Source organism: Tympanuchus pallidicinctus, unplaced genomic scaffold (assembly GCF_026119805.1).
Source record: "Tympanuchus pallidicinctus isolate F22 unplaced genomic scaffold, pur_lepc_1.0 scaffold1, whole genome shotgun sequence".
Classification (NCBI taxonomy): Eukaryota; Metazoa; Chordata; class Aves; order Galliformes; family Phasianidae; genus Tympanuchus; species Tympanuchus pallidicinctus.
This window is the reverse complement of record NW_026294618.1, coordinates 105,750,239-105,776,692: the sequence shown is the minus strand read 5'-3', so window position 1 is coordinate 105,776,692 and position 26,454 is coordinate 105,750,239. Positions and strand designations below refer to the sequence as shown.

Genomic DNA, 26,454 nt, shown 5'->3' with positions numbered 1-26,454 from the left:
ACCACAATTCTCTATGATTTACTCTGGAAACACTTTCTAGACTTGTTAGATTACTCAGCTTGTTAGGTCAGACAATAAAATCTGATGCATTCCTTTAGTTTTCTAATTCTATAGTGTTTTGCATGTTAAAAATGCTCTGAAGTTTTGGTTTTTTTCCCCCCTTTTTTATTTTATTTTTTCAAAGACAACGCTGTTAAGACCTTTAAGACAAGTGAATAAAGAAGCAGAACAGGGAGGTGACTGAACAGGCAAACAGCAGCTCCAATAGGAGCTTTCAAGAGAGGGATGAAGCAGTGACCTTGCTTTCTGTAGAACTAACTAGATCCCCTGACTTAAAACTTGCTTAGAACAGAATAAAGGGCTCTCCAGTTTTATGGAGGAGATGGACTATGCTTTATTCACTCTGCTCCACAAAGTATATTTAATATACTTTAACGTTTAACTTTCTAACCCTAAATGCCCTGTGGGGTTCAAACTAATAGACTTTCCCATGTGCTGCTCCAAGCCTAACAGCTGTCCAAACCAAGCTTTGATACATATTGAACTTCAACACTTGAGTTACAAAACACAACTCTTCTATTGCATCCTTCGTTCAGGTCTGCCTACTTCACTGTTGTGTTCAGACAGAAATACACCACGCTGTTTGATAAGACATAAAGTCAAGGATAACCATTTTTCACCTAAGGGAAAGCCTGCTAGAAACAGAATCTTTACCGGTTTTCTTTTTCTTCTATGAAATCATGGTCACTGGCTTCTGGCATCTGCACTACATTGACACGTACAGGACGGGCACTCTGAAGGAGCCTGCGTACTTCCTGCACTCTCAAATCCTTGCTCCATATTAGTGACATGACCTCATCGTTCATGTTGTGCATGCCATCCTCATCCTCTTCCCCCTCAGCTCCAGATGGACTATCAGAGGACAGCACTGGGCCCACAGACTGCAAGAGAACAGAAGTCATTTTCAGTAGGGCACAAGCGTTGCCAACTATCAGAAGCATCAAATCTAAAACTAGAAAAAAAAAACCTAGATCAAAACTAGATCTAACATAGGCTCTCCTAAGGCACACAGCACCAGGAGTGCAGGCAGATTAACAGCTGATGAATGAAAACTAATTTCTTCTGATAAATATGCGCTAAATCTCAATACATAACTGCACCACCCATAAAGCCAGCGTCCGTTTTGAAACAGGAAACTCCACCCTGCCCTCCTGAGAAATGACAAACAATTTGGTGTTTGAAAATCACTATCCTTTTAAGGTAAAATATATTCGAGGCATTGTTGTAGAGTGATAAAATCAGACTCATCATCGTTTTACGATTCAGCACTGTTAAGAGTTAGGAAAAGTTAACCAGCAGAAAATTAAATGCTTTCTTAATTAATGGTGCCACATCAGATTTGAATATATAGTTTTGTTTTTATTCTACATGACTAAGAAAAACATTTAACTTTTCTAAAATGTAATCAGATGTCCCTGTTAAAAAAATCCAAGTAATTTTAACATCACTTCCAAAGCTAAGACAGTTAAAATTACTTTAACCAAGATGTACCTGAGAATACAAAACCCTTTTCCTGACTTGTGAAAAAAAAAAAAGTCACAGAGTCTCTGCTATTATTCACACAAACCATCAGTCAGCTTTCACATAGTTTTAGATTTCAGTGTCCTCAACAAAAGACACTTCAGAGAGCTCTAACTCCAAGAGACGCCACTATTTCCCACCACCAGAAGATGATATTCAAAAGAAAAAAGACACCTTTTTAATCAGTTTTCTTCAGGATGAAAATAACTAAGCCCTTCCTAAAAAAAATAATAATAAAAAAAAAACAACATGAAAACTGTACTTCAGAAAACAATGCAGATGTTTCAGTGAAAAAGGAAATCCCAGCTATGCCAACTCCAGAAGTAGATGGACTGAGAAGTCACAGAATGTCCTGGGTTGCAAAGGAGCACAGCGCTCATCCAGTTCCAACCCCTGCTGTGTGCAGGTCGCCAACCAGCAGCCCAGGCTGCCCAGAGCCACATCCAGCCTGGCCTTGAATGCCTGCAGGGATGGGGCATCCACAGCCTCCTCGGGCAACCTGTGCCAATGCCTCACCACCCTCTGTGTGAAAAACTTCCTCCTAATATCAACCTAAACCTCCCCGTCTCAGTTTAAAGCCATTCCCCCTTATCCTACCCATGTAAACAGTTGTTATTCCTGCTTCCTTCTCCCTGGGCCAATGTTACAATGGCAGAGTTCTTAGATAGAGTACCAAAAAGGCAGTACCAAAAGATGCTGGAGAGGAAGACTTACAATCAGATTGCTCTGCAGGCAAAACTTTTGAGTACTAAGCTTCAATGAAGTCTAAAATCTGTTTTACTGAATTTGCACAGCTGTGTACGTAGTCTTCCTGGGACAGATGCTGGTTTTTATACTGAAGCTCTCACATGCATGTAAATCCCACATTGCCTTCAGTCTTGAACTCTGCACCTTCCATGCCCCATTAACCTACACTGCCCGAGCATCAGCAGATGGTGGAAGAGCTTCTGCACAGAGTGCTGTGTCCAACAGTCAGCATCACGAAATCCATTTGTGCCCATACTCACAGATTTACTCTTCAGCAGGTTGCCTTCACATGCCTGTTTGGACAGGTCCTGGCGCCCAATCAAGACACAAACTGCCTCTGGCCAGTCTGAAGCAGGCTGCTCTCGGCAGTAATATATTGCATCTCTGATAGGAAGAGCCACACCAAAGGGGAGAGTCTCCAGATCTCTTAAGGTGAAACCTTTAAGTTAGCAAGCACGAAAAAAAAACAAACACCAAACTTAATCACAACTTGATATAATGCTTCTCATACTATGCAATTCTGACACTTATTTACAGCTGTTACCATCTCACACAAAGATAAAAGTTGCTTATACCAATATTAGTCAACCAAATAATTAGCTTCTCTGCGAGGCTGGAAATAGATGTACTGTGTCCAAAACAGCATCTGTAAAATAATGGAAAATAAAGGAGAAGCCAATAAAACCTAATCAAAAGCTTCACAGAAAGGCAAACATTCAGAATTTAACATGGGATTGAAAAACATACCGATTGTCATCCTGCTCCACTTGTTGCTTTTGTTGCCCTAAAGAAGACAAGGCCAGGTTATCCCCTTGTTTTCCAAGTAAAAGGACAGCATATAACAAACAAGGCACCAGGAGATAGTGCAATGGCATTAAAGCATCATTACCTGAAGTAATTTTGTACAAATACGGGGAAGCTTCATTAGATACAGCACTCTCATCACCAAGTATGTATAGAGCCACACTCTGGATAGGAAAGAGACACCATAATACAGAGTCACTTGATTTGCAGCTATTACTATTCTGCCTATCAAAACAAGCAGAAGGGAACTTTGGTTCCCTTAAACAGTGGGATGCTTTATTATGAATTTTTTATTAAGTAAATGTAGATTCCAACAACTGAAGCCAGAAAACTTTCACATTTTAGGTTTCTAAGCTCATGTTTGGAAATACTAACCTTGCAACAACTGAATTTTCTCTAATGATTGTTTCAAAGGTAAAAAGAATCACAGAATGACCAGAGTTGGAAGGGACCTCAAGGATCATGAATCTCCAACCCCACCACCACAAGCAGGGCCACCAACCTCCCCATTTCATACCAGACCAGGCTGCCCAGGGCCCCATCCAACCTGGCCCTGAACACCTTCAGGGACGGGGCATCCAAAACCTGTCTGGGCAGCCTGTTTCACCTGGAAAGCACTTTCAAAACATAAAAACCATGTTTCTAATCATCTTTTCCATGTTGCTCATGCTTCATTGAGTTTGTTTTGGAAAACAACATTTTCTACAACCAACACATTTCTTTTGGTTTCCTCCCCTTCTTGAGTATTGGGTACTTTATGAAGTACCTGAGTGAAAAGCATCAACACCAGTCAGAAAAATCACAGTGATCCATCACTGCTTCCTTCTGAAATACTACCACAGAAGTTGGCACACCAAAGGCAAAATCACATCCAAGCAAAAACCTGCCATGATTTTCCCAAAGATATCTGACAAGCTGCATCACCAACGTGCCAGCTCTGACTTCTGCACAGAGAATTCAGGTTCAGGCAGACAGAGTTGGTGACAGACAAGTGACAGCCTGAATGAAAGGCTCTGCTGTTCTTCAGAGCTTGAGTACAGGGTAAATTTTAAGTGAAAGCATCAGCACTTTAACAGGTTTCGGTGCTGCTGCTTCAGCCTTTCATGCTTTGAGAAGGAGAGGACAGGGAGATTCCTGGCAGTTCCAATGGAAGACTCTGCAATTACTCTTGGACAGCTGGGTCACAACAGTGCCTCGCTGCTCTGTTTTTCTCTTCAGCTCAACATTTCTGCTCCAAATCCTGTACTGACAGCTTTTCTCCACAAACACTTTGTGAAGAAGCCAAGAAGGCTGACCAGAAGATAACATCAGCACTAATAACTACTCATGCAGTTAAATATTTATGTTGATACATGCCCAAGAGAAAAGCCAGGAAATTCTCACTCACGAAATACAGTTAACTGAGTTACATTATTACTTTGCACATGCCACTACTGCAAACCACAAAAAAATAAAAACATGAGCAGCGAAGCATAGGCCATTTACCCTGCACTCATATGCTCTTCTTGCTAACCTCAAATACCTCCTCCCAATCTGCTAAAACTCATCTACATCCTTCAGAAATATTCAAGCTGTGATAGAACAGAGGATAGAACTAGCAGAGATTTCTTTCTGCTAAACATTTGTGATTACCCCTTGGAAAAAGGCTGACACCACTATGTCACAGGAGAATACCATGCAGACAAATGAGGCCTGCTTAGTACAGTAACTCTTGGAGATGCTTAGATGTCCAAACAGCACGGCTACAGCTGTGCTCCTAAGCAGTTATTCATCACAGGCTCAGTACTGCTCCAGCACGCTCCCACTGCTTCACACATGACAAACTTTTCATCATTTGAGTTCCCATCGAGGGCACTTCACTCACAGGAAATTAAGCAGCTAGAACAATCTGTGGCCACAGTGCTGCTATGCTGATAGAGGAAAGCACATCCTCTTTGCCAACACACATACCAGTATTACCAGTTTGCTCCTTTCACAGATTCCTGGTAAGTAAGGATAAGGCTGTACTCTTCCTCCCTTTAGACAGGAACTCAGCCACTGAAAGATACTTGGAGGCTCAGCAGAAAAAAATGCGGGATGATGCATGAAACCTGTTTGGATTTAATGGTACGAACAGTCACGACACTGAGTTCATGGCAAATGCACAAAAATTGTTTCTCTGTTCTCAAAACAGGCCCTACTCTACTTCTTTTGTGTAAGAATAGAAACATGGTCTTTCAAAGCGTTATGGATCACATCTGCCTTCTGTCAGATGCAAGTTAATAGCTAGACAGTAATGGAAGAATGAAACACCTTTGTGTCTTTCAAGCAAGTCTCAGCCCACTGTGAAATGTAATGTCTGTAATTGCTAATCTTCAAAAACCTGCGGGAGACAGTCTTGTCATTAAACATCAAATTAAGCAAGGGAACAGCCTAACTATAATCTCTTAGTCCTCCCTATCCACAAACACGAGCAGCAAAGCCTGACCAACATAATGAGATTATGTTTTGTGTGCCAGGAAAAAGAGTATTTTGTCTTGTATAACTAGCAAATTTCAGCTGGTAGTACATTAAACAGATGCACAAACAATGAGAGATCTTATTTTAGCTTTCACGATTGTGCATTCAGCTCTGCTTTATTTTTGAGGGACTATAAACTGAGAGCTTACACCAACCTATGGATACTTTTCACAGTAGAAGCACACCTCATTACCAGGTTTTTCCACAGCTCTCCACAAATATTTCTCAGCCTGCCTGAACTAGGAGTTTCCTGGGATAAAACCATCACTTCCCCCAAGGTCCTTGCTGTGAAACATCCCAAGAAGCACCACACTGAAAGCACCAGCTTGTGACTGCAGGGTTCTATCAGACTTTTGAAGACAAGGGAACCAAGCAATCCATGCACAGTTTTACACGCGGGTTCAGTCCTGACCAGCTATCAACATGCTCAGCATTAAGAGAAAACTTGCACACCACTACCACTGAACACTCAGCTTCACATAGACTTAAACTCACCTTGATCAATTATGCAAGTCTGTCCAGAGCTTTTTACAAGGGCTGGATAGTCTCTGTAGTAGTAATCTATATAAGCTTCAAGTTTTAAGTCCCTAGAACGAAAGATGTGAATCATACTACAGAGAAAAACAAAAAGAAACAAACTCCACGCCTTTCTCCCTTTCTGACATTTTCTGTTCACTTTTAATGTTGTAATATGCACCAGATACAAGGACTGAAGCTGACTCCTTTAACTAGGGCTGCTCACAGGCATTGCCCCTTTGCTAAGCAAGTAACCTGCATGCTTTATTTCCCCCCAGTGCACTTCTTTTCAGTCATAGTGCTAATTCATGCCACACCTCCACCACCACCACCACTCACAGCATAACAACTGTCACTACATCTTCCCCAAACTTCTAAATGCTACAAGTCAGACGTGTTTATCTGCAAGATGTGAATGCAAACAACAGCTCCCAGCCCCAGCAGATACACAGCATTTCATCAGAGCTTTGCTTTTCATTGGCACGACAGAATAATGGACAAGTCAATCTACTACTTCTGGAAACTACTCCAGTCAATCAACTGCAGTGCCAGGCAAAGAATCTATTATACAGAGATTATACAGAGATATTATACAGAGATTATACAGAGATATCTATTATACAGAGATTTTGGTAGAAATATCAAACAAAACTTGGAGAGGCATTACTGAGTCCTTTGCTCACACAGATAACTGTATGCATGTGTCTATACATACGCAGTGCAATCTGAATGTGGGGGTGGAAGATGAGAAGATGCAATCACTGGCTGCAGTGAAAATGCCACAAAGATGAATATTTGATTGATCTTGTGATAGATCTTAGTCAACGCAGTAGAGAAAATGTGAGCTGTCCAGGGTACACAGAACTTTAGCTGCCAGAGAGGCAACAAAAGCAGGGACTGCTCAAGTTCCATGATCTAAATGGTGAGGTCATGTAAAATCTGAACTGAAATGAGATTCTGTTTGTGTTTTACAACAAAATAAAACAAAAAATTCCCCAAACCTACCACTACCACCAGCAAGAAATCACTAAATGCAGAAGACTTTGGTCTGAGCAACTGAGTCAACAAAGTGATTTTACTTCTGCCTGCACTCTGATGTACAAAATCTGATAAGCAGACTTCTTCCCTCTCCCTTTTCTTATAAGGCAGGAACAAAAGCCATCTATCTACCAAGAACTACGATTTGTGAATCATGCTTATGTTGGTAAGTGGTCAGAACTATACAGGAGATCTCCCACAACAAATATCTTTAACTGTTACTTATTCATTTCCTTCAAAAATATGAAAGTCTGTTCCACTTTGGGTAATCCCCAAATCTCCCCCCTGAAAAAACCCAACGTCAAGAGACACCACACAACTTACAGCATCTGTGCTTTGTCAGTTTGGCATACCTGGCCAGCTGAACCAGAAGAACAACAAGTGACCGATTTTCCTCCCCCATCAGAAGGTTCAGTTTGAACTCCTCATAGACCAGGTGAAGAACAAAGAAAATAGCAGGAATATGGGTGAAAAGGAGAGTTGAGTAATCCAGGCTAAGGCTCTGTAAGAAGTCATCCTTTGGAGCTAAAATTTCCAGAGGGTCCAATCCCAAGACTTTGGATAGAGGATGAGACTCAAAATTTCTGTGGTAATCAGAGCTCAGGAGATATTCCCAGTCCTAGAGCAAGCACACAGGAGAAAGAGGCAACAAACAATGAACAGAATTCCAGCAAGTGAGCTCCAGAGCACCACTGCAGAGGCTTCTTCCCCTAAACCAATTCAAATGCAGTTGGTGTGCCACACAAATCCTGCAAGCTACCTTGCATAGATTCAATTGTTAAACTGTATCTTCCCATCCTCCCTCCAGTTATGCATATAATGAATCAAAGCATTAACATTTAAGAAAACAAAGATGGAAGAAAAGTGATCTGAAGTGCCTCCTTTGCACTGATAATTCAGCGCATGACACCTTGCTGCAATTCACCCAGTGCCCCCAGCCTTTTTCCTACTTCCATCACAGCACATTGGGCATTTAGATCTTAACCTGTTTCATACAGATTGCAGCCTGTAAACCCCATGGGTTCACTGAGCTGCCAACCCACAAAACCTGATGGCACAATTGTGCCATTGTAGCTTGTAAGCCTCTTACATGGAATGCTAGTAAGTCTTATCCACTTTACTGCTTGACTACATGAAAGAAAAACAACCTTCCTGCTCTTGCCTAGGCAAGACCTGGTGAATCAATCTTGAACACTCTGCTAAATTCAGTAAGAACCAGTGCATTCAGTAAAGCATGTAATTTGATGCTCCTAACTTGCTGAAGGTGCTGAGTGGAGGAGAGTAAGCCAACTTTATTTTAAGGGGATAAAGCATCTAGAAGACATTTGGTACTGTCATAAAACTGCCTGGTGTTGTTTTGTAATTCATACTGAATTCATTCCCAAATCTAACTTCCCTGAAACCGGGACCCTGACAAGAAAGGTCACAGGATACAGACACAGCACAATGCAAAACAGCTTTCCTTCCCCCACAGACTTGCAATCCCTGGTGAGCCCAGATCAGAGGTGTTTCTACTGAATTATCTTTAAAAAAAAAAAGCCCAACAATAAATCAACACACTCCCAAGCTTTTATTTGTCAAAGAGAACCATTTCTTACTTCATCTGACCCTGTCTCTGATGGCCTAGCCTTCTTTGGTGCACTCACTGGTGAAGGTGACCCTCCAACATTAAGCTGCAAGATATAAAGAAATATGCTGCACAAGTAATTAAAATTACTTATTTTAAAAATAAATTAGAAATTAATAATTAAAAAAAAAATATTTAATTATAATTTAAAAATTAATTAAAAAATAAAATGCATGTCCTAACACGCATTCAAACCACACACTACATGATGTTGCTTTACATATTTATATTTTCCTCACATATAAAGTATGCACTCCAATTAGATGTTTTCTACACACAGCTAATTAGTCTGGTGTATGCTGCACAAATTTGAGGTCTGACTGCCTAACTTTTGGCATTGGCTAGGACAGAGGAAATACTGGGTACGAGCTAATGCAAGTAATGTGGGTACACACTAATTGCTTTTATTTCATCAGTATACTTATGCTTGCATCCCCTACTCCTCCCACCCTGTGAGCATCACAAGTGTACTGCTAGCAGGAAATTCACTTACAGAAAACTCCAAGTAAGTTTGATTTGAAAGACACAACTTAAAGCAGTAATTTGAAAACTGCAGGAAAAACTTTAGGATCTGAAGTGCGTTTTCTGCTTCTAACCAAAATAGGCTTAATTAAGACTGTTTGAGTAAAATCTTTAATCCATCAGTGTTAGTAGTGGAGTAAGACATCTTATTTTCATCTGATGTGCTAGTGTTAAGCGCCTTATAGATACATGCATCCCAGACTAAAATGTACACCTGAAATTTAGAAATGCACAATTAATTCAGTGGCATCTTGTCATTTAGGACAAGAGACAACCTATTTTTTTTTTTTTTTACTTCAGCACCTCTCTGACCATTTCAAACCTTGAAGAATTATCAGTAGTATTAACATAAGCTAAGGAAACAAACATGCACGCTTGCTTACATTACGTGTCCAGGTCAGCTTCTCTGTGTTGTAACCCATCATATTCATGAGACAAGTTACAAATAAATTCCATTCCAAGCGATAGCTTGGTCCTCCAGGGGCATTATAAGCATTGTACCACTTGACAAGCATTTGTACAGCTACCTCCTTGGGCAGGATAGCCTTGACCCCTTGCAGACATGTTTTCACTGTTGCAAAAGAGAAAAAAGCCCAAAGTTAGGCCTGTTTTCCATTACTCCCAATGCTACTCACACAATTAATGCTACAAATTGTTACAGTACTTGGAGCTACTTTTAACTCTCCAGAAACTCTTTCAATAAAAGCCACACCACATAACCTTTTGTTCCTTCAGTTTTGGTTAAACACAGCCTCTTTAACTCACCACACAAAGCAGGGGGAGGAGGGGAAGGTTTTCGCTCATTAATGAAAACAAGTTGTGTCTGAACTGACATCTCAGCCCTGAGCAAGCATGAACAGTAAAGTAGAAAGAGACCAAAAGAACAAAGAAGTTTCAAGAGCGCATCAGATGAAGCACTCAAAGTAGCAGGGCACAACTAAATCAATGGTAGCAGCTGTACAGAGTAAGCCAATAAACCTCAAAATACAACATATCAAATGCTTACACAGTCTAAGCTGTGTATAAACTACTTAAAAAAAAAAAAAAAACCAAAAGGAACCCTCAGAAATCATGGAACATATTTCACATGAGAGCTTGTGAACCATACCTAGCTCTGAAGTGGCAATTTCAGGAATTGTAATCCGAACCATTGTGTTACTGCTGAGTTCCTGGAGGAAAAAAAAGGAAGAGTTGAACCACAAAATGCATCTTTAAAGAGAGATGGGGTCTGTTTTCATCAACTCAGAACTCTTTTGTATATCGAGCATATTCTGAACTCTTAGCTATTGGCTACACTCAAAGTTTGCAACCTCAGATTCTAGCTCCACAAAACACTTTAAATGGACCTTGACCTGAATCACCTGCAGGAATCATTAAACTTCTATGCCTTTTAGGACATTCAACATAGAAAAACGTGGAGTTCACAATGTATGTTTAACATTTTACTGCTGATCAGGAGCTGCCAGCAACATCTCACTATTTAGGGGGTTGAAACTAGATGATTTTTGAGGTCCTTTTCAACCCAGGCCGTTCTATGATTCTATGAAAAACAAGCTTAACCCTTATTTTGCTTTGCTAACAAAGTCATGACTCAAATTACAGAATAATACCTACTAAAGTTACTCTGTTGTGGACAGGATCTCTTAGAGCATGAATGAAAGTCCCATGCTGCTGGAAAGTGCAGTCCTCAACGTAAGTAGAGTCATGGAGTTTAGAAGAATCCCTTATCTCTGGAACTGGTGACAAAAGCATACTCTGCAAAGTGGTAAGAATGATTGCTTAGAATTGTTAAAGTATCTGAGCAAAGGACAGTTAAAATGACCATTTTAAAGTGTACCAGTAAGTATTTTGAAAGCTGCTAATGTCATTTCAAAAGTGTCTCAGAAGTTCTATAAACTTCATAAGTGAGGCAGGACATAACAGACAGGCTTTAAACACTGCATTCAGGGACTTTACCTGAGAAAAGTAAAAGATTTAGCTCCCAAAGACACTTCAAATGCTAAAAATCAATTGAACATTCAAATGAAAGATGCCCAACTTGAACAGTCAAACAAATAAGCTGTTTTTTAAACCTCCCTTTTCAACTTACAGCATGTGTTTATGAGATCTGCATCACACACCCATCTCAGCCCTCACTGTACTTTCACTTAACCTGATGTATCAATGCATCCAAACAAAATATGGATGGAGGCTGTGGGGAAGAAGGCTGTGCGTGAAAACTAAAGTGGAAAGAGAACGGTCTTGATCAGCCACAGAAAAAGACAAGCATAGCCATAACAAGTCTTTCACAATAGCTTCGTGAGGTTTAAACTAACAGGCCCTCTCTTGCAAAATGTTCATGATCTCCTCTAGCCATAGTGGACTTAATCCTGCACTACTAAACAGTGAGAAGGGACTAGAAGCTGCTCTTTAAAGACCATCCATACACCTGCCTTCAGCTACTTTGTAACTTAAACAGATGTATTGGTGTTTGAAAGCTTCATTTTCACACCCTAAAGATGCTCACAGCAGCTCTCCTGTGGGACATTTTGCTAAGGAACATTCCTAAATAGAAGATATCAGCATAAAGCAGCATTTCCATCACAATTTCTATAAATCTAAGAGTCCAGAATTTAGATTAACAGACTGCAGTACAGAAAAAACCATCTGGTTACTTGATCAATTATGCCAAAGCTATTAAAAACTGCAGCCTTTTCAGGGCAGGATTTTGTTTCTGCTTACCTCTTCTAGAGGCCCCAGATGTTTATTCAAAGTCTTGGATGGAGTGCTGACACTATCCAAAGGAGTGCTTGGCCGAGGCATTTGGTTGGACATTGTCAGGGATGGAGCAGGCAGTCCAGGAATAAAAACCTTCCCCACCTTTTTTGAACAATATATGGAGAAGCAAACAGTTGGTTTTCATGCTTGTGCTTCCACAAGCTTGCTAATATATACACCAGTGGTTTTAATTTTAACAGGTTAAAGGAGCAATTTAAGAAGAAGTGGATACATACTTGAACTAAAGCCTGAAGACTGCTTAATTTAATGCCTTCCTTTGGGAGAACACATTAAGGAAAACCACCATCTATGGTCAGCCTTGTACATTACTGCTACTGGTCTATTTCTACTAAAAATTCAGCTGTGCTTCATAGGATAAACTGCACTTGCAGAGCAACTATTCTTTAAAAAAATATACATACTATACACACACAGGTAAACACACAAATTCTAATGTTCAACATCTCTGCATATGTGGAAAGAACACATTCCATCTGTATACGGTTCAAAAACATTTATTTTGAATGAACTAAAGCCTTACTTCCTATATCCTTGATATTTTGTTTGAAAGCACTGTATTAGTTTAGCACTTTACTGCTGCTGCAAAAAAAGCTCCAGATATTTGGTTGCACCACAAGGCACCAGTCATCCCTCAGAACCACCCTTCCAGCACCGTATATAAATTACACTCATCAGGAGAGCACAGGCACCTTCCCAAGTAAGTCTTAAATGAGAAGCAGTCTACAGCAGCTTAAAGTGATACCTTGTAAGTTATGATGCACCCTCTGCACAGCCTAGCTTATAACTGGAGTCAAACACTTGTTTTTGGACACAAAAGCCTGCTACTTACACGAACAATTCCAGAATAAAGCACTAGATTTCCACTACCTTCCAGAACCAGCAGTGTATCAACACCCTGCAAGAATCAAACAGCATCTTCAGCTTCTTGTATGACAAATGGATGACATAAGTGACAAAGGACGATACTTTGCAGCTAATAGCCCATAAAAGGTTACATACCTGCACTGGAGCTGCGTCCTTTGCCTGAATATTGGTAACAGAACCAAAAATCAGCTGTGACTTATCATTGCTCTCTTGAAACTTTACACACCTAGAGATTTGAGAAAACAACAGGAAATATAAAGTGTTTGTCTTATCAACTGTTTTAGAAAGGCAAAAACAGAAAAGTTGTGTTACAAGGTGCAGTTTGTCTCATTGTGGTATACCTTGTTCCTTCATCCTTCCTTTTCTAGCTTTGCCCCACTAACCATTTACTGTTATTCCCCTAGTCTAAATGAAATCCCCAGTGTGATTCTAAAGGGTAAAGACAAGCATAAATAAGGATACCACTCAAAGCACACTGAATATACTCTTGCAATCTCAATTTTATGTAAATAATCCAAATCATCTACACCACTCCAATTAAAAACTTCCACATGAGAAGCACTGACACCTCACATCACAACACATTCCACTAGCTGAACGAATAAGTTGAAATAAAGCTTTGATCTAGACACATTTTTGAGTGCTTTACCCCTCTCCCCTCCCTTTTTATTTCTTCAAACCTGTCCCCAAAGTAGGAATGCTCACCGCAGCTGGAGCTGGGATTCCACTAAGAAGCATAAGAACTTCTGCCCACAAAGGTCAGTGGTAATAAACACTTTAGATGCCTGGGAATTCTTCTCTCTAAATAAGACACAAAGAGCAGCATAGTGTTGGGTTTATTATAAAAAACTTTTAATTAAAAAGAAAACAATGTCCACAAACCACAGGGACACTGGACTTCAATAAGTAGTGCCTCAAGTTGCTAGGAATGTGTCAGTTTCAGTTTCAGTCCTTATGAGAGAAATTAACTTTCTAGCACTCCAGTCTTCACATTCACACTTTTTGGTGTGCCCAGCACATGCTCTCCCACTCAGTCTTAGGTTTTAAGTAGTGTTTTGCCCATTTTCATGCCAATAGGGCAAGAAATAATAAAAGAGATTAAAAATGAGCAGACATGCAAAAAAAAAAATAAAATTAAATCAGTGATGGTATTTGAATCTACTTTGCATGAGAGATCTCACAAAAGCATCCCCCCATCTTGGAGGGCTATGAGTAACACAACAGGTAGAACTATTCCAAGTGCCCAGCTTCCTTTTCATTTGGCTGGACACTTAGCAAGCATGACTTCAAAAAAAAAAAGTGGGAAGTGCAAGTTCATGTACCTATCTTAATGTATCACTGTTTGCAGAAGGCTCACACTAAAATAAGCTGTTGTTTTATCTTTCTCTCACCCCACTGGCAATCCCACACTTCTCTCATATTCCAACATGCACTTAACCTCATTTTTGTGATAGCTTCTGTCCACAGATGATCTATACACAGCTCAGGAACAATTGGTTCTGTTTCTGTTACGAGAAAGGAATCACTGCAAGTGCTCTCTGGAGAATGGGTAATACTGTGCCTCCTTGGAGACTGAACATTGCTGGATGAGTTGAACCTCTGCACTCCTGAGAATGAATGTACTCCCAGGGCAGGAGAATGAGAACGGCTGCAAGCAGAAACAAAACATTACTGAAAAGTGAGCATACATAACCAGATCAGAACCCCTATTAAACCAGGGTGTTCATACACTAAAAACAAAAACCACCCTGAAACAGCAGCTAGTGCAATATTAGCCTCCCTTCAAGATACATCCCATCATACAAAAAACAATTCCCCAGTTTATGTTCAGTTGCCTCTGGCAAAACCCAAGAGACGAGATCCCAAAAGCAAACTAACATTTCAAGTTCTGTGGTCCAGATTGTGAAAATGTGTTCCAACCCGTTCTCTCTAAATATGGCTTTAACTGAAAACACTCCTGAGACTCAAAAGACCTGAAGACAGTCCCCAACTCCACTACAGACTGGCTGTATGAGAACAGAACCTCTTTGTCTCTTGCACACCCATCGTTCCCTCTATGCTACAGAGACAATAGCAAACAAATGTCTCAAAATCATTCCAAGAGTGCTTGCAGATGCTGTAAGAGAAGGCATAGTACAGCTCAGGCAGACAGATCTGTAAGGGGCAGAGAAAGACATCAATGCCACATGTATTGCCTATCTTATAGCTTGTATTTGTTTGGTATCAGGTCTACACATTGTGTTCAGCACCTACCTTAAAGCAGCCATGTTGGAGATGGACGGCGAGCGGGACTGCATGCTGGGTGATGACACTGATCTACTCTGGCTGTGAATAGAGGAGTAGTTTTGGAAGGGTGAGGCCATAGGTGAGTCTCCTTTTGAAAGGCTCCTGAGTTGAGCAGTCAAAGAGCTGCTAGCAGCCACATTCTGAGGGGTACCCAGCTGCTCTGAGAACTTCAGCACCATGTTCTGCTCCTGAGAAAGAAAAGACATCTCTACATACTAATCACACATGGGCAGTACCAGCTAAGCAGCTCAAACTGCTTGTTTCATCAGTTAGCTGTTAGGAGTATGCACCTACATCAGTAAGGCATACAGTTACACCAGTCTAAGCAATTATTCCTTCCAACAGTGGTCTGCCTCCCAGTCACTGACACTACTGTGATTCTCAGGGCAGAAAGTTGTTTGTCACTTTTCTCATGGAGGACAACAGTTTAAACAGAGAACAAACTTCCTGGAACAATGCATCATAGGCACTATATGTTACATGGCCATCGTTTACTGAGTGATCTCCACAACTGTTGCATATACAAAGTATGACTTTTTTTCCCCTCTAATAATCACCCTATTAATAGACTAAGTCACAAATAATCAGATATTTCTAACAGACATGCCCAAGGAATGGCACCTAAACATGTACAAAAAAATGTATAATGACACACAGTCAGTAACAAATTTGTACCTCTGGCTTTACTTTACGAAGAGCCCAGACAGTATGCAAACTCTGTACAGTATCGTAGGTCATCACAATGGAAGGTTCAGCATTGACAAACACAATCCTCAAGGTGTAATCAGCAACATACTGCACTCTAGCAGAGCCAAACACACCTGCTAAAGAAGTAGTTAGCCTAAGTTAAGGTGAAAATATCGTTTCTACAGTACTGTTATCAGATGAAGGATTAGTCACTTTTTTATACCCTCTTTGCTCTGCAATCTGGACTTTTATCCTGACTGGTTTCCCTGTTCATAAAGCAGCTAAAACAAGTCACTCCTAACTTCTTAAAAGAGCCATTATTGCACATTTTTAATACAGAAAATGCTTGAGTGATACATTAAGCATTTGATGTCAAGGCCTAAACCTACCTCCAGACTTACAGACAAGAGGTGTTATCTCATCTAAGGGATGCAGCATGCTGAACATAGTAGGCAAAGGTTCTCTAAAAAGAAACCAAACAAAGCATGTTCAAAAACCAAATGCTAATAAGCCTAACTGCCTTCTCTTGCAGTTGGTGCACATGCTGCAATCCCAAAACACTCCTTAGACCTTAACAAATTTGAGCCTGAAACCTAACAGTAGAGACATATTCCGTTAGCAGAAGCTCTTCCAATTAACTGAATAGAGTGAGACAAAGTGCTGCTCTATCAAAGTGCTATTTTTCACACAGCACTTGAGAGTAACCCCACCTGGTGGCCACATGACAACCTCTGGCTGGCCCAAACGAACAGTCAGCACCAGGGCAGCTACAAGGAGCAAGAAGGCTCTTAGACTCAGCTGAAGAGTTTGGGTTCCACACCAGCAGCCAGCCATCAGGTAATCTGTACCCATCACAAAGTGCCAATAGTGCCAACCATCTGCTGGTGGGAGTGGCAAAAGGGGAAATTTTCATGAAAGTCCAGATTGAGTAGGGTCAGTTTTGAGAAGTAACAAAGCAGGAAAATGCAGCACCAGTGCAATTTCATTCTACAGTAATCCCAAAGGGGTCCAGCACAGATGCTAGCCAAGGCCAGCCACAAGAAGCAAAACAGGGGATTTGACAGGCAGGAAAACTTGAGAGATGACCAAGGGTTCAAATACAATGCAGCAAATCACTGCCTAACTCCTTCCTTCACTGAAAGAAGACACTTCACTATCCCTATGGAGAGTGATGAGAGCACAGCACACCAACACACTAAAGAGGCTATCTGCCTGAGCTCCTGCTTAACCTGGTACCAAAATTAAAATGGAACACCCACTGCAACTAGCTTCTGGAAATATTTTTTTTTTTTTCCAAATCTTTCTTGAATATTTTCAAGGCCTCTACATTTAATCTCAACTCTAATGAGGACGAGACAATCACAGAATCACAGAATTGTAGGGGTTGGAAGGGACCTCCAGAGATCATCGAGTCCAACCCCCAATCACAAATGCCTGGAATGCACACAACAAGGAAGAGCAGAAGTGTATGCTCAGACTACTTACCAGCATGCCAACCAACCCCTTACCCTACTTTTCTTCTATATATCCAGCCACAAAGCACAGGGTCTACAAATATGGGCCAGGATACTCCAGAGATTCAAAGCATGTTACAGCTGAGAGAAAATTTCTCAGTGACAATTTCCCAGTGAATCTCCATGACTACCTTTGCAGCCTGGAAACAACTTCCAGGACAAACCTCAATGAAATTAGGTCAGTAACACTCTGCCTGCCATCCCCTGCTCCCAAGATCAAACACTCTCACACAGTTATGACAATCTCATGTTGGAGGAAATTAGGACTTGATAGATAGTCCCTTTGTAGGAGTCGCATTTTCAGCTGGCCCTGTTATGAACACACACATTCTTTCATTATTCCTCTTCAATTTTCACACATCTGTATGAAATTAGTAATGGTCTACAGCAAAACAATCTAAAGCCACTCACTACATACCTGGGTGGACTTGGAGGTATTTCATGTGAAGAACCACTACGCTCCAATAACAAACCAAATTTTGTTGGCCAGATGTTTGCAACCTATTAAAAGATCAGAGATACAGTCACAACAAAGATATCAAGCACTCACTGTATTGATAATTTCTCACCATTGAATATCATACTGTGGCAAAACATGTTACCTAAACCTTTTCTTAATAGAAGGGTTGTGTTGATGAGAGCAGGTTCCCAAACCACCAAGCTGGCATACCCATACTTTCCCACAGCTTACAATCTGTCTTTTGCTACTTCCACAATTGCACCAATGCCATAATCAATGTTACACTTTCATCACTGGTGCACGTTCACCCACTAGAATGAATAATTCCAGCAGTCACCAACAGCAGCACTTTATGCACACCTGCCCACCACAGTATGGCAGGCAACCAGACAACAAGCCCACTGATGGAAAGCAAGGTGAAGCACTTACCTGGAAGGGTAAAGCAGCAATATAATCCTTTCCATCTATGCTATGTACATTTACACACGAGCTCTGCAATATGCAGACGCATTTCTGTACTATTTCTTTACTGCCTGAAACTGCAGAACAAAAAAAGGATAGTCAGATTATTTCTTTTCTTAGATATTCCCTGTGCAAAAGAACATACATAGAAGGGGCAGGAGGCAGCCTTAGAACAACAGTTCTCAATGACTGAAACGCTCATGTCAAAAGGGCTGAGCTCAAAGTACTCAGCTGGCATTACAGTAATGCCAGAGAGGTGGTGGAGTCTCCTTTGGAGATATTAAAGACCTGGCTGGATGCATTCCTGTGGGACCTGCTGCAGGACAGCTGCTTTAACATGGGGCTGGATTTGATGATCTCCAGAAGCCCCTACAACTCAGGGATACAACTTACCATCAGCATTGTCAGATTTCTCCTGCTGAATAGTGAAGTCACACCACAAGGCCTAAAACCAAGCACAGCACAACAATGTCTGAAGAACAAGTTGATGCTACTACCAAAACCCATATTTCTGTATTCCCCAGCAAACACCCCTACCCTCAAGGCACTGTTTGCAAACACAACAGAGCATCCAGTGAACATACCTGCAGCACAGGGCTGTCAACGCTAAATGCCTTATAGGCAGCTGATGCTTCACTCTTACTCCCTTTACTCCAGATGACCATGTTGCTGGCCACGTACAGCTCTTCATCATAGTCCACTTCCTCACCAAAATCACTGATGCCTTTCCTCAGCTGCCAACTTTCCTTAATTAAAAAGGAGAAACACACACAGAAAAACAGAGGATTTCATAAGGAGAAGATACAAGAGATGTGGTCAATGGGCTCAGGAAGTGACAGGTTACCCTGACATGTTTCTCCTGATGGTGTCCCACCACAGCTCCCACCACCACCACCACAAATTCCTCCCCCCCCTCCCAGAACAGATCCTCCCCCCCCCTTACAGACTCCCCCTTCCCTTCCCCCCCCGCCCCTCTGGGGCCCGGCCCTACCCGCTGCCGCTCGTGAATGGTGACCTCGCGGAGGGAGCCCACCAGGCCGGCCGCCCCGTCGGACGAGCAGAGCTCGGAGGCTGGCTGCAGCTCCCGCGGCTGCAGGTTGTGCGCGCCGGGATGGCGGCGGCAGTGCTCGCGGCCCCGGGGGACGAACTCCTGCAGGTCACCGGCCGCAATCATCGTCGCCCTCTCTTCAGAGTGGTCCGACATGGGGGCCCGATATCCTCATTATTTCTGGGGCACACAGCCGGCGCGCAGCTCGGAGCCCGCTCCGCTCGGGGCACCGCCGCACACGGGGAGCAAACGCGCGGGCGCCGGCGGCGGCGCTTTATGAGGGCGCGGCCATGTCGCGGTTCCCGCCCTGCTCCGCGCCGCGCGGGGGCCGACGGGAGGCGAGATGGCGGCGGGCGGGAGGCGCTGTGAGCGGGTGGGGTGTGCTGTGAGGGGAGCCGCTCGCTTATTGCCTTCACTGCCACGTCTGCCATTAAGCCGCATCCCACAGCAGCACATCTATACATTTTTTTAACAATTCCATGGGCGCTCTACTATTACCCCGTTCCAATGCTTCACAACCCTTTCAGTGCAGGAATTTTTCTTAATACCCAGCCAAAATCTTCTCTGGTGCAACCTGAGGCCGTTTTATCATGTTCTGTGTCACAGAAAAAGATATATATTTATGTATAGCCTACATTTACAATAATAGAACGTAGGGTTTATTTTTTTTGTGTGTGTGATGCTATTGCTGTAAGCCAAGCAATGGGACTTCTATGCTTCCAGTTCAGCATCCAGAAGCTGGTGAGAAAAGTAGAAGATCCTGATTGATGGGGGCTGGGGATGAACATATTAAGTTCCACAGCTGACCACAGGTTCCAGTAAAGCTGGGGAATGAAGCTATTAACTATTTAGTAGACACCAGAACTGCTTGCCCCACTATGAATTATTGTAAAGGACCTTTAGGTATCGTATGCCAGTAGTTGGGGCCACAGGATTAGATGTGGAACTGGAAATTTAACACGTGAGTTTTTGTGTGTGCCAAAATGCCCTTTACTTCTCATGGGATGGGATTTGATGATCAAACTGAGAGCTCGGATCTAAATTTTGATGAGAACAAGGATTAGATGCACATCCTGCAAGATAAATCCCGGCAGACACAAGTCAGTTTGTTACAGGGACACTTGAGAGAAGGAAGCAAAGAAAAACGAGAAACTGAAATTCCATCTGAAATTCCTTTTGTGTGGGTGACAGAAAAGCCAAGGAGAGCCAAGTCTGCTGAGCCAGTAAGAGTAGAATTTATGCCAGGAGTTAAACTGGTAAGACAAAAAGAATATCCTACAAAGCTGGAGGTCTGCATTGGGCTAAAACCTGTAATTGGGAATTTCCTAAAGTAAAGACTATGACAAGAATGCCAATCTGTATATAATACTGTTAAAAAGCCATGATTATCAATTAGTGCAAGATTTGAGAGCTGTTAATGAAGTAGGTGCTAATGTGCATCCTGCAGTTTGGAACTTTGTTGACTAGAGTTCCAGTAGAATCTACTAGAGTTGATTCTAATGTTTACTAGACAGTTCTAGGTCTGAAAGATGCTTTTTTTTTTTTGCCTTTTCTTGGATGAGAAAAGCCAGAAATTGTTTGCTTTTGCATGGGAAGGTCCAGTAACAGAGACAAAGACCCAGCAGTGTTGGATGGTGTTTCCCCAAGGATTCGAGAACAGCCCTGCACTGTTTGGTAATGTACTGGCTAAAGAATTGGAACCAACAGCAAGGTAAGAAATTGACAGTTACTTTACTACTAGGGCAGAGAGTTGCCGTTTATGTACCACAGGTGGTCATAGCTCTTTTGGAAGAAAAGGGACATCACTGCCTGCCCCCCAGCAAAATGGTACTGCTTGAGCAAGGTGACATGACATTAAAAAATGCTGAGTGTTTTAAATCCTGCATCGTTCCTGCCTGTAAATGAGGAAGACGAGATTGTTTGCAAGAAGCTGAACAATTCCAGACAGACAGATCTAAATGGAAATCTAAAATGGAGATCTAAACCTCTGGAAAGTCCTGGCTGGGAGCTATTCACTGATGGAATCAGCTTTGTTGTTAAAGGGGAGCAGAAAGTTGGATATGCAATTATAGCCTTGGAAGGAGATATCTTAAATATTAAGACTCCTGTTTATATGAAAAGAAGGTAAGTTAGGAGAGCTATTAAATTGTCCTAAAACTACCAAAGGATAGCAGGTAACACCTAATGAGCAGTTGTGTGTAGGGAAAAAATTAATGGAAAGAGCACTCCTCTGCAGGTGTGTATATACTAGGTACTGTATTGGAGCAGTGCAAACATACTTGGTGGGAAGCAACGTTGTTATTGGTTGCCAAAATATTGTTCAAATAAATGTGATGTGCCTTAAAAGTTATCCTAAAATCTATAGGAGAGCCCCTCCAGGAGAGGTAAAAAGGAGTTTTGTACCTGGGGAATACTGGCAAATTGACTTTTCTGAATTACAGTGGTGTAATGGATTGAAGTGTTTATTGAGATTGGTTGACACCTTTTCTGGATGGCCTGAGGCATTCCCATGACAAACCAACAGAGCAAGGGAAGTAGTCAAATTTTTTTTACAGTAAGAAATAATTCCAAGGTTTGATATTCAGGAGGACTCTCATCAGAGGAGCTCATTTTATTGCAAAAATAATGCAAGGAGTATCTGTTTTCCTGCAAATGATACTTACATACTCTGTGGAGACCACAGTCAAGGGGTCAGGTAGAAAGAATGAATCAAATATCAAAAAGGCAATTTCAGTGGTTATGTCAAGAAGAACATTGGAAATAAATTGGCATTGCTGAGAGTTCAAATAGCCCACAGCATTATGGAAGGAGCTAATCCTTTTGAAATCTTTCACTGAAAACAATAATACTATAAATTTGGCAGCAAAAAGTGATCAGATGCATGTAGCTGGTGGTCAAATACTTACTGAATATGTCTTTTCTTTGGCAAGAATCTTTTTCTTCCCTTCTCAGGTATGTGCAATTAGGAACTCCTGGACGTGCCCATACATTCCTTCAAACCATGGGACCAAGTGTATCTCCAAACCTCTGCGTGAGAAGTGAAAAGAACCTTATCTGATACTCTTAGCAACAGATACTGCAGTAAAAGTAAAGGGGATTGAGTGCTGGGTTCATTACACCAGGACAAAAACAGCTCCATGTGAGAAGTGGAAAGGTGAAGAAGTCGATTCCCTAAAGCTAAAAATCATGAGAAATGCATGAACTGCACCTGGAATAGATTGGGTGCTTATTTGGGACTAGGTTGTACTCTGGGAATATTACTCTTTGCTTTTGTAACTTTGATTTTATCCATTCTATATTTCACATATTTTTAAACAGTTGTGTTGGTTAATTTTAGCCTCTGTTTATATGTTGTCTTGCAGTGTCTATCCAAGTGTTGCTGGAAGTCAGTGAACAAAAACCTCAGAGAAAATGAGACTAATCTAAACTGCACTGTTAAGTATGTCTCAAAGGGGGGAATTGTTGTGAGTCAAGTGGGAATTAATCTTGGTATGGGTGCCCTTCAGATTCAGCAAAAGACATCAGATTGGGCAACCAGTCACAGAGCTGCAGGCTGTGTTGGAAGAGTGGTCAAGTGATAAGAATATGTATAAAAAGCATCATGGAAAATCCCTGTGGGTGCTAGCTTTGTGGGTGACCTCCTATCAGCCAAATTTGTGCAGGTCTGTGAGAAATCAAACAGGAAGAGGAGCAACTTTTTACACGATCTGATATTGATAAGACAAGGGAAAATGGCTTTAAACTGAAAGAGGGGAAATATAGGTTAGATCTTAGGAGGGAGTTTTGTGCCTGTGTGTGAGACTGGCTCGCAGCATACTGGGTAACAAGCCCATCTTTCATCTTATGTGGAGCCAAGAGTTTGACTTGATCCTTGTGGGTGCCTTCCAACTCAGGATGCTCTGTGATTTTATCCGGTTCGTAGGCTGGGAGGGATGGTGTCATGGCCTGTGAGCTCCCAGCATTTACACATGGGCTGAAGCCCATTTTGTGTCCCAGCCCCAGGGATGAATATCCCTGTAGCTACATGCTATCCCTACATGCTTGTTGCTGCCCAAGTTGGTTTGTTCTTCTCACAATATACACTATTTCAAGTGCTTTTCTGTTTTCCTCTCCGCCCTCTACAGGGCTCTTAGTCCTTTCCCCAGTAAGTGTGCATTTCACAGCTCTTCCATTTCCCTTGGCCTGGGAGAACAGCCAAGGGACTGCCCTCCGAGTTGCTGAGGCGTGTGATGAAATCCACCCTTTTAGCCAGGCCGCTCTGGTTTTGGTTTACTATGTTAACTAATGCACTGACTGCTGAGCATCCTTTTGCTTCGGCTTGCTAAAGCTTGCTCAGGTGGAACTCATAAGTTTCTAACCCGCTGAGGTTTGTCTGTCTAAGGAGCATCACAGGCTTGCAATACTCACAAGGGCTGAGGGCGCTGCAACCCTCACAGCTGCATTTCAGACTACCAGCACTAGGTGTCGGGCGATCTGAATGGCTGCTCTGGGAAGACCGGACGGATTCTGAGAAAGGAGCGATGCGCTGATGTACTTCATTCTAGAATCGAGTGTCATCCATGTGTAACCATCCGCTTGGCTCCTAAGTGTCTGCTGTCCTCCTTTGGTTGTGGTGTCACAGCAGAACGTGCAGACATACTGCTTTGGGATGTGCTCCGCTGCCAAAATCTGGCAGGACAATGAGATTATTTCTATTCCTGTAAAGACGAGCTTTGCTGATGAGGTCAGCACCGTGCTGTTCATCTGCCCATCTTGTGGGTGCTGTAGCACACACACTGTCTGCACCGTGTGGAGCCAGCTGTCTGCAGGGAGCCAGCTCCTCCCGTGGTACTTTCAGCCATTTGGACATTGCACTGTGGTTCCTTTCTTCACCTCTCACCCTAATAATTGCTCACCTAAACAACAGGGTGTTGCTGACTGCAGATCACAATTAGTAGCTCTCACATATCACCACTGCTGCAAAGTCATGCTTTCTCCATTCCTGTCAAGGTAGTGTATCAGAAAGCACTTTTCTTCTCTTTCTTTTTCTTCATAAGAGGGAGAAGCAGTGGAAGCCTTGAAAGCATGTTTGAAATTGTGTGTTTAGCATGTGGTCTGGGGAATGCTTGCTTCAAGTCATGACTAAAGGCATTATTGTTTTCTCAGAAATAAGAAGCAGCCTGCTGGGGAAAGCCAGAATTAGGAGAAGTAAGAATTCACCAAGCTGCAGAGTGCTTGCAAAATGTGTTGCAGTTTCTGGTAGAAAGGCAGCTAGAAGAAATAGTGCCCTGGATCTGTAGAGCCAGGGGCCAAATATCTGTGTGAAGACAAATGGGAGTATGAGACGGTGCAATGCTAGCAGCAATTTTGTGGACAAGAAAGAATGCCCTGAGCTCAGAAGTAAGGAAGTTTTAGCCAGTGTTCAACCTTGGGAGATGGCTCTCTGCTTTTGTGAAATGATCTGCAGAACAGGAGAAATTGGCCTAGGAGGAATCAGCTGAGCCAGGGGACAGAACGGGCCAAGTGAGAGATGTAGCATGTGCAGCGTGTCCAAAGAATGCAGCACAAGAAGAGAGGCGTTTTGGCAGCACCACAAAGGGCTCACTTTTCTCTGCAAATCATTTGAGAGCCGTATCTTGTGGCCAGGATGTAACATTTAACGCAGGAAAGCCATCTATCTGCCTGGGGCTAACAACACGTTCCTGGAGGAGCCTGCTGTTTAAAAGAACAGGAGACTCTACAACGGGAAGAGAAACACACACAAACAGAAAGCAGGAATAAAGAGATCCGACAAAATGGAAATGAAAATGGGAATACAGACATAGCAAAGGGGAAAAAATCGGAGCGGATAAGGTCCCACAGCCTGATTGCAGTGCCAGGTCTGCTAAGTGCAAGATTTCGTGCCTATTGCACTGACTCCAAAGTCTCCAGAAAGTCTTGTGAAGAAACAATGTTACTGCTCTGAAGCAAAACTGAAAAGAACGAGAGGGGTCAACGAGTTGGGCTTCAGTCAGGTACTGCGGCACCAAGAACGCTTGCTGAGATGCTGCTAAGACAAAGCTGAGAGTACTGCAGAGCTGCTGATGCTATCAGAAGGGGATTGGAACTTCTTGTGAAGGCAGGAGAAATCTGCGATGATAGAGATCTTTGTGTTCCCAAACAGGACTCAGCACACGCGCGTGTGTGCGTACGCAGGGCTCCAAGGGCACCGGCCATTCCTCAGTGTCAAGGTCTGAAGGGTGGGTGGGTAGGACAACCTTTGTACTGGAGAGCCATTAAAGTGTGAGTCAGGAAGTGCTGTACCCGTGCGGTGCTACCTGCACTCACTCTGCATCCTTTGGTGTGGGAGAGGTGGGTGCTCCCTGCAGCGTGCTCTGTGCTGAGCCGTGAAGAGCTGAAAGCACAACTGGTTGGGCTGGTTCGGGATGCTGGTGCTTGGGCAGACAAGACAGACAGCCTTTGTTTCCCTCTCTTAAGGTCTGTCCCCCACAGGTTATCGTCTCATTTCGGTCCTCTTGACATCATTTTTTGGGGGGAGGCTGGAAGATATTTCCTGCCAAATCCTGGATGATGCCTGGCCACTGGGCAGTGGGAGCAGGCAATATCTTATGGCTCCGGTCAATCGTGTACTTTGGGACTGTAATACACAGCCCGTTTGCAACTCAGTGTTGAGTTTCCCATTGAAAAGACAAGGGAGGAAATGAAACCATCAAGCTCTCAGGAACAAGTAGATGCATGAATTTCTCCATGTGTGGAGTTGGATAGGGATGTCAGGGCCCGATAGCCAGGCTTCCCTTGGGGAGGAAAGAATGTTTGCTGTGCTGAACGCTGAAGAGAGGAGCTGTGGAAGAGACTGAGAATGGTGGTAGAGGGGGCGATGTGGAAACCGTGTGTCACCAACCCGAGGGCAAAGTGGTCAGACTCAGACAGAATGGCTGGGGTTGCATCACCTTCAAGAATACCTAACTCCAACCCCCTGCCCAGGGCTGGCTGCCACCCATTGGGCACTGGAAGTGTGAGTATCTGGCTGCTTCCAGAGCTT

At 42.6% G+C, this 26,454-nt stretch overlaps 1 protein-coding gene across 7 annotated transcripts in view; it reads right to left on the bottom strand.

Moving 5' to 3' along the window:
• The window catches only part of ANAPC1 (anaphase promoting complex subunit 1), a 34,170-nt gene extending 14,437 nt beyond the window's left edge, over nucleotides 1-19,733 (bottom strand). For 3 of the 7 annotated variants that reach the window (XM_052690569.1, XM_052690587.1, XM_052690620.1), the window contains exons 1-25: nucleotides 19,377-19,733; nucleotides 18,970-19,131; nucleotides 18,779-18,830; nucleotides 18,353-18,462; nucleotides 17,882-17,964; nucleotides 16,339-16,412; nucleotides 15,938-16,086; nucleotides 15,230-15,450; nucleotides 14,415-14,624; nucleotides 13,682-13,777; nucleotides 13,112-13,202; nucleotides 12,942-13,007; nucleotides 12,056-12,193; nucleotides 10,949-11,089; nucleotides 10,443-10,503; nucleotides 9,718-9,905; nucleotides 8,784-8,858; nucleotides 7,539-7,804; nucleotides 6,127-6,218; nucleotides 5,083-5,222; nucleotides 3,218-3,296; nucleotides 3,076-3,112; nucleotides 2,904-2,974; nucleotides 2,589-2,767; nucleotides 715-941 (exon numbers count right to left, since the gene is read on the bottom strand). In XM_052690569.1, coding sequence (XP_052546529.1) covers nucleotides 715-941; nucleotides 2,589-2,767; nucleotides 2,904-2,974; nucleotides 3,076-3,112; nucleotides 3,218-3,296; nucleotides 5,083-5,222; nucleotides 6,127-6,218; nucleotides 7,539-7,804; nucleotides 8,784-8,858; nucleotides 9,718-9,905; nucleotides 10,443-10,503; nucleotides 10,949-11,089; nucleotides 12,056-12,193; nucleotides 12,942-13,007; nucleotides 13,112-13,202; nucleotides 13,682-13,777; nucleotides 14,415-14,624; nucleotides 15,230-15,450; nucleotides 15,938-16,086; nucleotides 16,339-16,412; nucleotides 17,882-17,964; nucleotides 18,353-18,462; nucleotides 18,779-18,830; nucleotides 18,970-19,131; nucleotides 19,377-19,589 — 3,221 coding nt within the window. In that variant the 5' untranslated portion in view covers nucleotides 19,590-19,733. Of the gene's footprint in view, nucleotides 1-714; nucleotides 942-2,588; nucleotides 2,768-2,903; nucleotides 2,975-3,075; nucleotides 3,113-3,217; nucleotides 3,297-5,082; nucleotides 5,223-6,126; nucleotides 6,219-7,538; nucleotides 7,805-8,783; nucleotides 8,859-9,717; nucleotides 9,906-10,442; nucleotides 10,504-10,948; nucleotides 11,090-12,055; nucleotides 12,194-12,941; nucleotides 13,008-13,111; nucleotides 13,203-13,681; nucleotides 13,778-14,414; nucleotides 14,625-15,229; nucleotides 15,451-15,937; nucleotides 16,087-16,338; nucleotides 16,413-17,881; nucleotides 17,965-18,352; nucleotides 18,463-18,778; nucleotides 18,831-18,969; nucleotides 19,132-19,376 lie in introns of those variants that run through there. The other 4 variants (XM_052690579.1, XM_052690596.1, XM_052690604.1 and 1 more) reach the window with 4 other exon arrangements.
• Nucleotides 19,734-26,454: the final 6,721 nt, after the last annotated feature.